The following is a 14,107-nucleotide window of genomic DNA, read 5'->3' on the forward strand; positions in this document are numbered from 1 at the left end:
CAATATGGAATTATCAAAAGAAACATAATGAATTGTTCTTTATTAAACATCTCTTTTCTTATTTAAAAAAAGATAGTACTTTATTTGTGTTAAAGGCTTTTGTTCCCTAACATCACTGCTTTTCTTACTTCTTGGAGATCAGGAAATAGAAGTTGGGATAGATGTTGCTATTTTAAAACTGCAGTTTTTGCCATTTCATTCCACTAGGTTTTCTGCTTCTAAATATTCAGCTCAAATTTCCATTGAGTTTGCTTATTTAATTGGTAGAATTTAAGAGAAAAACTGCTCATAGAAGCTGAAATCTATACCAAGTAATACTAACTGATCTGAGGTCAGTGTGTTTTGTTTTTGTGTTTCTACAAAGGAAAGTGACTCTTTTGGGGTCATTTAATATATAATAATTTCATGTGCACTGTTTTCTTCGTAGAAATCCCATGAAAGATATCCCTTTCCAAAAGCGTATGGAATAGTTAGTTGGAGCAATATCTCAATGTACATATAAGTAAATTAGTATGGAAATATTTCTCACATATAGAGATTTAGAAAACAATTACCTATGCGCTGGAATTCTGCGATCACCAGCAACTAGAATTACATCACACAACTGTTTATGCCTCAAATAGTTTTCCATCTTTTTAAATGTTTGTTCAGCATGATTAAGGGCTTGGAAAAATTCATCTGATGAACATGGCTCCATAGTATGGCAGGATGATAATGTCTGACTACTATTGGAAGTCCTGAAAAGAAAGACAACACATCTTTTGAAATATTGCTATCACATTGAAAAGATCTTTTCTATCAAGTCCTTTAAAAACCTTTAAATGTACTAGAAGTCATCAATGCTGCCAGTCAATAGTAACATGTAATCATTCATCATTTTTGGCTTTTAAATTCAATGATGGCTCAAATTCTAGGTGTGTCTTGTAAAAATTGTGAGTGAATGTGACATGTTAGTTAATTACTACATATATTCTTTGTGGTGTCTATTTTTGAGATTTTTTTGCTGGTCAAAATAATTTCTCTGTTGAAAAAGAGCCAAGCTATATTCATAATGATAGTATATCTCCTAACATTATATTTAAGGGTATAAGAGATCATTCTTTGGAAGCAGAAAGGCAATGAAACTATTTTAGAAACATAAGTCCAAGCCATCCTTAACTTAAAAATGGGTTATAGTCCACAGTTCATTTATAGGATAACTGTTAGAACATAAAACACAGTTGACCTTGGACCAATATGGGCTTAAATTGTCTGGGTCCACTTATACATGGATTTTTTCCAATAAACATAGTGCAGTACTAAAAATGTATTTTTCTTCCTTATATTAGTCTTAATAACATTTTCTTTATTCTAGTTTACTTTATTGTAAGAATATAGTATATAATACGTAAAACACAAAAATTTTATGGACTCTTCATAATATTTGTAAGGTTTCCAGTCAAGAGCAGGCTATTACTAGTTAAGTTTTCAGGGAGTAAAAAGTTCTATGTGGATTTTTTACTGTATGGGTGTTGGTGTCCCTAATTCCCACATTGTTCAAGGGTCAACGTATACTGTAATAAAAACAATGTTACAAATAATTCATTTGACTCTCTAGCCTGTCTTCAAAAGCCCAGATAACCTGTAACTTATATTATAGGTAAAAGAAATCTGATGGCCTAACTTAGGTATCTAAACATTATATGAAATTTCCAAATCATTAATTTGAAAGTAGGAGTTCTATGGTTTCATTTGATTTACTGATGGAAATGGTGAAAAAGTAAAAGGGTTACTATTAGGAACTAAGTCCTAGGTCTACCCCTCCCTGCACCGTCCCCCACCAGATCACTTGAATCATGTAATCAACATCCATTGGCTATGCAATTAACTACCAATAACACCATAACTTAATTCTCATTTCTTGTCAGATCCACTTTTAGGGATATTATGATTCTGACAAATGCTTTGTCGATTCAATCCTCACTGTATCTTGAGATTATTCTTAATATAAACATTTAATAATCCTATCAAAAAAGAAAGTCACTGGATCTTTCACTTTTAAAGTAGAGAAGGGAAGCCATGGAGATTAAGTGCTTTGCCAGGAGTCACGCAGTTTGTTCATGACAGAGACAGGGCTGTCACAGAGACCACTATGTGTTCACTTTTAAAGCCCTTTTTCTTTTTCTTTGGAGAATATAACTAGACCGCATTACCAGCCTCTCTAAGACAGGTGTGGTCTTATAATGGAAACAAACTGCATCACGTCCAGGGTACCGTGGCTAAGAGCAGGTGTTCCTTTCTCGTGCTTTCTTTCTCTTTACAGGAGCTGAGTGAAGAGGAGGGCTTAGAGGAAGGAACAGATAAACATACACATGGAAGGTCACCCAGGTAAGAACATTCACATAAGTTACACTCACAAGAATTCTCGCATTGTATGGAGATTTATCCATTTCAGCAGAAACTCTACCTAAATTCTCCCACCCAACACATTTTTAATGCATACAAATATGTAATGCATACAAAAATGTTCTTGGAAAATAATTGTCAATAACAATAATACAAGCAAAATATATATTATCTGGAATGCATGTGTTTATACACTATGAATATTATTGGTGTAAGGACTTGGAAAACCCAGGATAAGATACTCAACATCTAAGAGAATTATTATAAAACTATATTGAGTAATGTGTAATTATAGGTTGCTTACAGAAATGAATGAGAATTAAAAATCATTTTAAAATCTAGGAGAAGGGATCCCTGGGTGGTGCAGCGGTTTAGCGCCTGCCTTTGGCCCAGGGCGCGATCCTGGAGACCCGGGATCGAATCCCACATCGGGCTCCCGGTGCATGGAGCCTGCTTCTCCCTCTGCCTATGTCTCTGCCTCTCTCTCTCTCTCTCTCTCTCTCTATCATAAATAAATAAAAATTTAAAAAAAAATAAAATAAAGTCTAGGAGAAAACATAATATGAGCAATGACAGATGATGGTAATTTTGGTGAAGAACAATTTGAAGATTTAAAACATATTGCAATAAAATGAAGTTTTATATTGTCAAAATACTGACAAATGATTAGAAGAGTTTTACTAATCTAATAATGAAAGAAAATTAGAATTTTTAATTTTCATAAACCACAAATTCTTTCAAGAACAAGATTAAGTAAGGAAATCAAGTACTTCTTTCTTAGGGTTCCTATATTTTGTATTACATTTCTTATATTAAATTCTTATTGGTGGCAAGACAGTTGAATGTTTTTGAGTTAGTTGAATGTTTTTGAGTGATGAATTGCCATCATCCAAACATAAATGCTAATCAGTGTTAACTTTTGAAAGACCAATAGAATTTTATAATAGGATTACAAGGCTAGTTTTGATGTTGGTATATAAGCCTAATTAATAAATCAGCAATACCTTTTCCTATCAAGAACTTTCAGGATGCTTGGCTCTTTAACTTCTGGAATGAGTAAGAACAGCCTGAGGACACTTTCAGCATCTGTGTTCAGAGCCTCATTCCCTAAGACTGATTCGCTACGTCTGAGATGGAACCCGAACTTACATTTTTTGAAAGCCCTACAGATGATCTGAACACACATCACAGGCTGAAAAGCAGTGGTGTATACTTGAGGAAGAGATTACACAAATTAGCATGTGATGAACTTACAGGTTCAAAGCACCACTTTATACCATAGATACTTTATTTCAAACATGTGTAAACTGAATTTTTTTGACTTAAATATTTTAAATGAACTAGTTGAACTTAATGGAATATTTGTTATTTTTAAAATGAGCATAAAGGTAAAACATCAAAAATCATTTATATCTAAACATGTTAACAAACGGTAACATTTTTCTAAAATAACATTTCAAACTTTGTTATTTGCTTTCAAGACTTCTACTGCCATCATATGTTAAATAAGCATATTATTTCATTGTGACAATTAATTCACTGAGATTTCTGGGTACAGAAATCACTTCCATCCACTGCTACAAAAGGAATGCAGGCTTCTGATTTGTATCCTATGGAAAAGTGAAGCCACCCATTCACAAAAGGAGCATGAAAAAGTAAGAAACAGAGCTATTAAAAAGACTTGAAGTGGGGCAGCCCAGGTGGCTCAGTGGTTTAGTGCCGCCTTCAGCCCAGGGCCTGATCCTGGAGACCTGGGGATCAAGTCCCATGTCAGGCTCCCTGCATGGAGCCTGCTTCTCCCTCTGCCTGTGTCTCTGCCTCTCTCTGTGTCTCTCATTAATAAATAAAATCTTAAAAAAAAAAAAAAAAGACTTGAAGAGCTGCACAGCTTTCTGGCATTTCTTGTTTTGTTTTTAAGAAACTTGGGAGTTTATATATATAATTTTAATAATACAAGAATTTACTAAAAAAAATTACTGCATCACTATACAATTACAGGATATTGGCCATTAAAAATTTATATACAGAATTTTTACATCTAGGAGGAACCTATGCATTTAATTCAATTCCCTTATTTTGAGATGAGAAAATCTGAAGCCTAAAATGGACAAAGTAATCCACTAAAGACACATAGGCAGCCAGTTACAAAGCTAGGATCAGGAAGCCTTCAGAGAAAAAAAAAAAAAAAAAAAAAAGGAAGCCTTCAGAGTGTTGCCCAAACCACTCACAAATAAATGGAAATTCTTAGGCCTTTACCCTTAAGGTATCAGTGAGCTCAAGGGCTAAGGGTACGAAAGGAGAATGATAGTACAATATGAATGAAGGTAATCTCACAGAAAGAAAAGAGAATTAAGAATTTTAGACAAAATACCGCTATGTGGCTGCCCCTTTGTTGGGTATGAGAACAAGATGTCTTTTAGGTTTCCAAGGAACAGAGGTCACATCTATATCCCTGACTAATCAGACTGCTTTTAATACTATGGCTCCGTGTAATTTACAATATTAATATTTCCTTATTACTTCTTTTCCTATTATGTGCTTTGGTTTGGAGATTTGAATTGGAGAGGTGTAGTGTAGTGGTTAAGAACATTTTAGGAAAATTCTAGAGCTGTGCCGTCTAATACAATTACCACTAGCCTCATTGTGCTATTTTAATTTAATTACAATTATGTTAAAAACTCAGTTCTTTAGTTAGACGAGTCATATTTCAAATACTCAATCTCAGGAGGATAATGGCTGCCAAAATGAATAGTGCAGATTATAGGACATTTCTGTCAATGCAGAAAGTTCTATTAACTTTTTCCAATAGCAAAACGGGAATAAGTAACACATGGTACTTTCTTTAGTGGATACCTCATGGGGGAATCATTAAATGAAATGATGAATGCACCGCTCTAGCACACAATAAATACATAGTCAAGGTAAACTACTGTTGGTAGAACCTAGGTTTTCAATGGCAAATGGAAATGCCTATCTTTTGTCTTTACATAATGCTGTTTGGCTGGTTGGTTGGTTGGTTGGTTGTCTTTTAAAAAAATGATCCCCAGCATTATCAATTTTATAATTAATTCTCATACTTCCTAATTAAAGTGGTCTTTTAGTAAACCTGACAGACATCACAACACACAATACAAATATTTGGGAATAGGCCATTTATGGAGCATTTAATATATACTTCTTTCAATATATTCTACTCCATCTTTTACATGATTATAGAGGGAATACATCTAACCTCTCTGCTTCATTTTATTTATATGATGTTACTAGGATGGTAAATCATTAAAATCTTTCATAGGAGATGTTCACTGTAGAGAACTATGCATTGCTGAATATTTGCAGGCTATAACGAAACATTTAATTTTTAGCCTATTGTCCCTCTGCAGTAGGCAATGAACTTGTAAGTCAGAAAAACACCTAAACATAGAAAAGAGGCAAGTATCAAACAGAATCAAGTTATCAACGATTTACAGAGCAACTCCTATTATGCGATATTGCACCAGTTGTTAGAAACTGTGGAGATGCAAAGAAAGAGAGGATTCTTTAGTGAAGAAATCTGAAGAGTCAAGTTTCATGAACTGGAAAAAAAAAAATTAAATAGCAACATTGCCTAGCCCTTCAGATTTCATACATGTGCACACTTGCATATACACATACAAAGTATGTTCCAGGACTAATACTACCTTTTAGTAAAAACGACTTAGAGCTCTTCACTTTTGTCATCAGAATTTGCATTAGGCTTTCTTCATGGAGTAATTTTTCAAAATAAGTTTTAAAAATCACTTCATAAGAATTACATTGTATGTAGATTTGAGTAGAAAACAAAGCTGCATTGAGATTCTAACTGGTCTGTTTGGCTCACTCCCTCGGTAAGTGATTTACTCCCAGCTATCTGCCTCATAGCTTTTGGTATTCAGAATTCATGCTTTTGCAAAAGTGCAAACTACCGTATCATGAATCTTTTGGCATTCTCTACAAATATTCAAAACCACAAATGTAAAATAAGAATGTAAATTGCTTTGTATAGGCTAACAGTTTCTAAATCTTTTTTATGCATATCCTTTCCTGTATACTTTTAAGCATGTGCCCAAATATATGGATGTTTATCAGTTTATAAAAGATAGATACCACTGTACAATTATTGTTTGTATTCTAAAACATAGAAAAAAAAAGCTTTAAAGGGATAAAGGGATGCAGTTAATAATATTGTAACAACTTTGTATGGTGACAGATGGTAGCTAGATTTATCATAGTGATCACTTCATAATGTATATAAATGATCACTGTTGTACACCTGAAACTAAAATTGCATGTCAACTACATTTGAATAAAAAAGGCATCAAATGAAATGTAAATAGAAGCTCTATTTTTACCATCTCTCCAGCTGATCATTTTGTACATCCCCAATTGGAGTATAATTGCTATTAGAATACAGAGAAGGGAAAGATCAATATGAGCTAGTGTTTGGAAAGGCAACACGTACGAAGTGAGATCTGAAATGTGCCTTGGAATTAAGTGGGTAAGGTAAAAGAGGATTCAGGGTGTCTCCTTTAAGGGGAGGACAGAGCAGGTATATACGGAGAAACGACAAGAGGGAAGGAAAAAAGAATACGTTCACCTCTTCCCTTCTCAAGACAAAGATTTTTGATTTTGGAATTTAAAGGCATTTGTCCTGGTACTATGGCCAGAATATCTACAGTGAAGGGAATTAAATGTTTGTAAGAATCAAATTTTCTTAAATAATAGCCAGTGTGAAGGGGAAGGGCCAGGGGACAATTTTATACAACGCTCCTGAGAATGAAAATAATAGTAATGTTCCTGAAATAACTTTGAGAATATAAATCAAACATCCTAAAAATGCGCACATCCTTGGGACTTTATCCAAAGGAAACAATCATGTTTGTATACAGATCTCACTATATGGAGGGTTTATCACAGGTTGTTTCTTTTCTTTTTTTTTTTTTAAGATTTTATTTATTTATTCATGAGAGACAGAGAGAGAGAGGGAGTGACACAGGCAGAGGGAGAAGCAGGCTCCCTGCAGGGGGACCTGACATGGGACTTGATCCCCGGTCTCCAGGATCATGCCCTGGGCTGAAGGTGGCCCTAAACCACTGAGCCACCAGGGCTGCCCTCACAGGTTGTTTCTAACAGGAAAATATTGGAAACAATCTAAATCCCAAAAAGAAACAGAACATTGGTTAAACAAGAGATGTATCTGTGCATAGGAGGATGATGCAGCCATTTAAAAAGTGGATGACATGGAGAACTGTTTTAGTGGACATTGTTTTTGCCTCTCCAGGATTCTTTCTTATGGTGAGAGACTCATTTCTACCTTTTGGGAAACCATACATTCCCCAAGTCAGTCCACATGACATGGGGAGAGATGAATCTTCCCCTGGACAAAAATAAACAAGGGACTGGGACCTGGCTAGTAAAAGTATTGTATCTCCTGGCAGTTATGATTGTTTGACAGAACTCATGATTCAAATAAGGCCAATCAGAGTCAATTTTAAGATGTTGGTTGGCACTCTAGAAGAGTCACTCTCTTTCCACCGAGGTTGCTAATAAAAAGTAAACTTGCAGTTGCAAGTGGTTTTTGCTACCACACTGAGAGCCTGCGTGAGAAAATCCCATCACAAAGGAAAACAGAGTCTAGACAGGGAGAATAATCGATTTCTAGTGTTATTTGAGTATCTGAATTCAGCCATGAATAAAGCTAAGATCTATTCTTGGATTTTTTATTTACTTACATCAATAAAAAATTTCTAGTTTTTGCTTAAATCAGTTTGAGTTGGGTTTCTGTCTTGTGTGACAAGAGTCCTAATTTTAATATTTACATTAGAGTAAAAAAGTCGGTTACAAAATAGTAGGGACGCTAGGGTGGTTCAGTAGTTAAGCGTCTGCCTTCGGCTCAGGGCATGATCCTGGAGTTCCAGGATCGAGTCCCACATTGGGCTCCCTGCATGGAGCCTGCTTCTCCCTCTTCCTGTGTCTCTGCCTCTGTGTGTGTGTGTCTCTCATGAATAAATAAATAAAATCTTTTAAAAAAAATAGTATCTACAGTAAGGCTCAGATTTTCACTCTAAAGATACATATTTTTATTATACACGTACAGAAAATATACTGGAAGGACACTTCCCCAGATTGTCAGTGGCTGTTATTTTGGGGTGGCAGGGTTATTAGCGGTTGTTCTGTTTTTTTTAAAAAAATATTTATTTATTCATGAGAGACAGAGAGAGAGAGAGAGAGAGAGGCAGAGACGCAGACAGAGGAGAAGCAGGCTCCATGCAGGAAGCCTGATGTGGGACTCGATCCCGGGACTCCAGGATCACGCCGTGGGCCAAAGGCAGGCGCCAAACTGCTGAGCCACCCAGGGATCCCCTCTGTTTTTACCTATTTCTACTCTCCAATGTCTCTATGGTCAAAATATTACATAATGGGGGGGGGGGGGAGTTTAAAAATCCGTTCTGAAGAATTCTGTTCAGCTATCTTCACCTCTTGCACCTGTTGATTATAACTCCTAGATCATTCTTTCCTTCTACCACAGTAATGAGTTTTGCTGGACACTTGGCTATGCAGATAAAGATTACAGTAGTTCTGAGTCTTCCTTGCAGCTAATTGTGACCACATGTCTAGGTCTCACCAATAGGATGTCAACAGAGCTGATACATGCAACTTGTATTATTGGCCTAACGTCCTCCCTTTCCTTTTGCTGGGCTTTCCCACAGGCTGGAATGCAGAGAGGGAGTTGAGTAAGCTAGCTTTGAACATAAAGAAAGGATAATACCCTACAGGATGGAGAAACAGTATGGAAAGCATCTTGGTCTCTGAGTGAACTTGTGAAGCAGAGCTCCTTATCTGCCCTGAGCCACTTGCCCATCTGTTAGGAAATAGTGAAATAAACCTGTTTTATTTGAGTCACTGTATTTCTGAATCTCTTCTCATCTTAGCCTATTCTCTACTAATAGGCTCCCTAAAGTTAAATGACCAAATTACATGGCTATGCACATATGGGTGTATATGTAGGGTGTGTGTGTGTGATTGTTTTCATGCCTAATATACCTAATATTAAAAAATGTAAAACCTCACTATCTAGTTCCAAATGGATAAAAATGAAATATAAGCAGTAAGCGGCATAAAGGCAGTTTCTTCTGCCTGGAAAATCTGAAGTTAAAAGGGCCAGTTGTGTAACTGAACTGCCTATTCTTTGTCCTAGGCCGATTCTTCAGCTTTCCCAGCAGTTCTGGGAACTAATACAATTCCAGTAAATCCCCATTTTGTTTAAATCACCCAGTGAACTTCAGTGGCTTAAAGCTGAGAAGGGCAGCCTGGGTGGCTCAGCGGTTTAAGTGCCTGCCTTTGGCCCAGGGCGTGATCCTGGAGTCCCAGGATCGAGTCCCACGTCAGGCTCCCTGCATGGAGCCTGCATCTCCCTCTGCCTGTGTCTCTGCCTCTCTCTGTCTATCATGAATAAATAAATAAAAATCTTTAAAAAAACCTGATAAGTAAGAGTGATAAGAGCAGACAGAGATGCTTCAGAAGGTACATGAGCTCCTTGAACTGTAGAGAAAATATTTAACACTCACATGTGCACACACAGGCCTGCATATACCTGCAAATGCACACACAGTGTCTTGTGAGAAGATGTTCCAAGGTTTATGTCAAAGGAATTCCAGCTATGGCTTGGACATTTACATGTGAGGGAGGACATGCAATATAGTCTTCCCAGGTACTAGCGCATTATAGTTGAGCTTCTTTGCCAATTCTGGGAACAGAATTCGCTTCATGTGGAAATGTTGAGGATTTCATTTCAAACTGTACCAGAATTAGGGCAGCCCCAGTGGCTCAGCGGTTTAGCACCGCCTTCAGCCCAGGGCCTGATCCTGGAGACTCAGGATCGAGTCCCACGTCGAGCTCCCTGCACAGAGCCTGCTTCTCCCTCTGCCTGTGTCTCTGCCTCTCTCTCTCATTAATAAATAAATAAAATCTTAAAAAAAAAAAAAAAGATGTGATTCTTCACATCTCAACAAACTATACCAGAATTAATACACTGGTTCAAACAAGAAGATGCAGAGATAACATAAAGAAGGTCAAGAAAAAGAAGGTAGCACTTGAGAAAAGGTAAAGATCACTCCTTGTTGGGAGATGAGGAAGCCCTAAATGCCTTCAAGAGGCATCAAAGAAGAGTGTTGTGCATCTGCAGTTGAAATATGGGGGGAATAAGCCACCAAGTAACACGAGTCAGATAGATGGCTGTGGTTGAAGAGTTGTGGCCCCATTAAAAGACTATACCTGGGGCAGCTCCAGTGGCCCGGGGGTTTGGCGCCGCCTTCTGCCCAGGGCGTGATCCAGGGGAATCGGGATCGAGTCCCACGTCAGGCTCCCTGCATGGGGCCTGCTTCTCCCTCTGCCTGTGTCTCTGCCTCCCTCTCTCTGTCTGTCATGAATAAATAAATAAAATCTTTTTTAAAAAAAAAAAAGACTATACCTGTAAGCAAGCTAGGCTTGGCATTTTCAAGAACAGGCTGAGAAAATTAGCTGAGGAGAGAAGGTGAAAGTGGTTAGAGTGAATCATCAACTATTATGTTAATCCAAGTTGAACTTGGTGATGAAACAGTCATAGACAGCTGCCTACTGGTGTGTGAACATGAAATCGACATCTTAATTCTTTGGGTTCAAAATGCAGCTACTTCCAAATAATCAAGGTCAATATCAACAGCGTAAGTCAGGCTGATAGTATGCATCCTTGATGTGATGTGATGTGATGAAAATGCACTTTACACCTTTGTGGCCTTCCTCTGCAAACTCATAACCTCAGTTTAATCACAAAGAAAACATCATATAAATCTCAATTGAGAAAACATTCTACAAAACACTTGACCCCACTCCCCAAACTGCCAAGGTCATCAGAAACAATGGAAGTCTGAGAAACTATCGCAGCCCAGAGAAGCCAAAGGAGACATGATAACTAAATGTAACGTGGTATTCTGGATGGGATCTTACAACAGAAAAAGGACATTAGGTAGAAATTCAGAAAATGTGAATAAAGTATGGACTTTTGTTAATAATAATTTATCAATATTGGTTTATTAAGTAACACATGTGCCATACTAATATATTACACATAGGAGAAACTGGGTGTGGGGTATAAAGGAATTCACTATACTGTTTTTCAATTTTCCTATAAATCTAAAACAGTTGTAAAGATATAAAGTTTTTTTTAAGGCAGTTTTATTTCACTTACTGACCTTGAGCAAGTTATTTAGCTTTTCTGTTCCTCATTGGCTCATCTATAAAATTAGAATAACTGGCTAATTCTGGCTATCTCAGAAATTTGTTGTGAAGATTAAATGAATTAAATGAAATGCTTAAAACAGTGCTTTGCAGATACTAAGCACCCAGCTAGTATTAGCTATTGCTGTTTTTGAGTATTTATAAAGCACAGTAATATTTTACACATAGACTAAATATGTGACATACAGATCTGACATATAAAATATTAAATTCTATGAACAAAGCTTGAAATAGTGTAATTTCTCTTAAGATGTCAAAAAATCCATAACTTCAAAGCTGGCTCGTCAAGTGAAGTGTAAACTGTGTTTGTACTGTATGTGCTCACACAGTGGGTCACAATGTAAACTTTTCTGGCCCTGGAAAAAATTCATCCTGAATTAAGGTATTAGAAACCTACTGCACAGTGATAATCCCCCTTAGTGTCTAAAATTCCTCATAGTTTGAAAAATAAGGATTGTATTTCACTATCAAAGTAATGACTTAGATGATTCCCATGGAGAAACTGCTGGCTAGGCTACAGGCCTAAGATCTAAGCTAAAATACGAAAACTTCTGGGCACCTGTGTGGCTCAGTAGGTGAGCACCTGCTTTCAGCTCAGATTGTGATCCCAGGGTTCTGGGATCAAGTCCCGCATCCAGCTCCCTGCAGGAAGCTTGCTTCTTCCTTTGCGTATGTCTCTGCCTCTCTTCTGTGTCTCTCATGAATAAATAAATACAATCTTTTAAAAAATATGAAAACTTTTAAAGATTTTATTTATTTAGAGAGCAAGAGCAGGGAGGGGCAGAGGGAGCAGGAGAGAGAGAGAGAATCACAAGCAGACTCTATGTTCAGCATAGGACTGAATGTGAGGCTCCATCTCAAGACCTGAGCTGAAATCAAGAGGTGGACTCTCAACCAACCAAGCCACCCAGGTGCCTCCAAAAGATGAAAACTTTAAAATCACTTAGATGTGTGGCAGGAGAAATTAGCAGAAGTCAAAGGGCTTAGGTTGACATTTCTCCTAGTTAGAATGCAACTAATCAAACATATAAACAACATATGATGCCTTGAACATCTGTCTTAAATTGTGCAGATCCACTGTGGGTACTAAGATTTTGTGTAGGTAAAACCGCTCAGCTGTTTTCCCTTTTTTCTAATAATTCAAAATTTCAGTCTAAGTTCTGAGCTCTACCTAATTATTATGAATGCTTAAATTAGAAATTCTCCATATATCATGTTATATATTTCCTCGTTAGGTCTTTAATATTTTAAGATACCAATCTCTAACATACTCGCATGTTTACTATGTTTCATCTTTTGTAAATATTACATAAAAAAAAGTATTGTTCCCAAGTTCTATACAAAAATTTGATGTCAGTGTAGCTTCCTTTGACATTAACAGTGACAGCCTTTGATTTGTTTACAGAGGAAGGGCAACCACCTAAAGAGACTGCTCACTTAATCAAAAAGCTAGGGGCAAATAAATGTATCCTTACGACAAAGAGCTGAAGGACTGAAGGAAGATGAGAGAATCAGATATATTTAATCTAGAAAAAAACAGAAGAGGAGTAGTGTACACACAAATGACATTTCTAAATCTAGAATGGTTTGTCTTTTGGTTTTTTGCAGTAAGAAATTAGTATAGAAATTTCAAATCTTTGCGAATATCGAGTTGCTTTGAAACAAGTCTCCTCTTCTATCTAAAATTCAGAGACCTTTTAAAAGTACATTTTATTTTTGAAATAATATTTTAGGAATAGTTTGGCCACTGCAGATGTACACTATTTATTCCCAACTTATTATTTACTTTCTCAAGCTTCTTGATTAGCATTTTAAAAACAATTACATTTAGATTTTTTTAAATATCGTTGTCTTTCTTTTATATATCCTGTAAGTAAAAATGTCAATTTTAAGTCCTTGAAGTACACATATAGCAATCTCTCACTAAAAAAAAAAAAAAAAAAAAAAAAAAGTAGTCTTTTTCTTTCATACTGAATACCTCACTAAGATGGTATTTCGATATGGATACTAAAGAATACAATAACTTAATGTCAATAATCATTAGCTATGCATACTACCTTTGTTGTAAGGAAGTAAATTATAGGAACCAATGTGTGTATAACCTTTCCAACTTCATACATTGTATATAAATTTTATACTCGCATATGTATAACTCTCCAGGTAGTAGATGTATGTTAAGATTTTTATGATTTATGGTGATGAACGAATGTTTTGTTTTTCTGATTTTGTTAAAATAGTTTTGATACACTGCATTTATTTTCAAATGGAAAGATGGTTACTTTTTGGTTTTCCACAAAAATGATAAACCCTGAACCTTTTACTATATATATTATTATTCTCTTTATGGCAACAAGTCTCTAAAGAAAATACAAACCAATCATACCATACTAACTCAAACTGATCTCCATATTAAAATTATTTGTGGCTC

At 36.1% G+C, this 14,107-nt stretch overlaps 1 protein-coding gene and 1 long non-coding RNA gene across 8 annotated transcripts in view; one reads left to right on the forward strand and one right to left on the reverse strand.

The window, feature by feature from the left end:
• Positions 1–14,107, forward strand: part of LOC140621996 (uncharacterized) — a 72,779-nt gene that overhangs the window by 57,100 nt on the left and 1,572 nt on the right. Inside the window, exon 2 of the long non-coding RNA XR_012021733.1 lies at positions 2,303–2,367. This is a non-coding gene — a long non-coding RNA (uncharacterized lncRNA). The remainder of the gene's footprint in view (positions 1–2,302; positions 2,368–14,107) is intronic.
• KLHL5 (kelch like family member 5) overlaps positions 1–14,107 on the reverse strand; it is an 85,782-nt gene that overhangs the window by 51,469 nt on the left and 20,206 nt on the right. For 6 of the 7 annotated variants that reach the window (XM_072807414.1, XM_072807406.1, XM_072807398.1 and 3 more), the window contains one exon: positions 555–737. In XM_072807414.1, the coding sequence (XP_072663515.1) occupies positions 555–697 (143 nt within the window). In that variant the 5' untranslated portion in view covers positions 698–737. Of the gene's footprint in view, positions 1–554; positions 738–10,677; positions 10,701–14,107 lie in introns of those variants that run through there. The other variant, XM_072807421.1, reaches the window with a different exon arrangement.

The sequence above is a fragment of the Canis lupus genome, chromosome 2 (assembly GCF_048164855.1).
Source record: "Canis lupus baileyi chromosome 2, mCanLup2.hap1, whole genome shotgun sequence".
In the NCBI taxonomy this organism is placed as follows: Eukaryota; Metazoa; Chordata; class Mammalia; order Carnivora; family Canidae; genus Canis; species Canis lupus.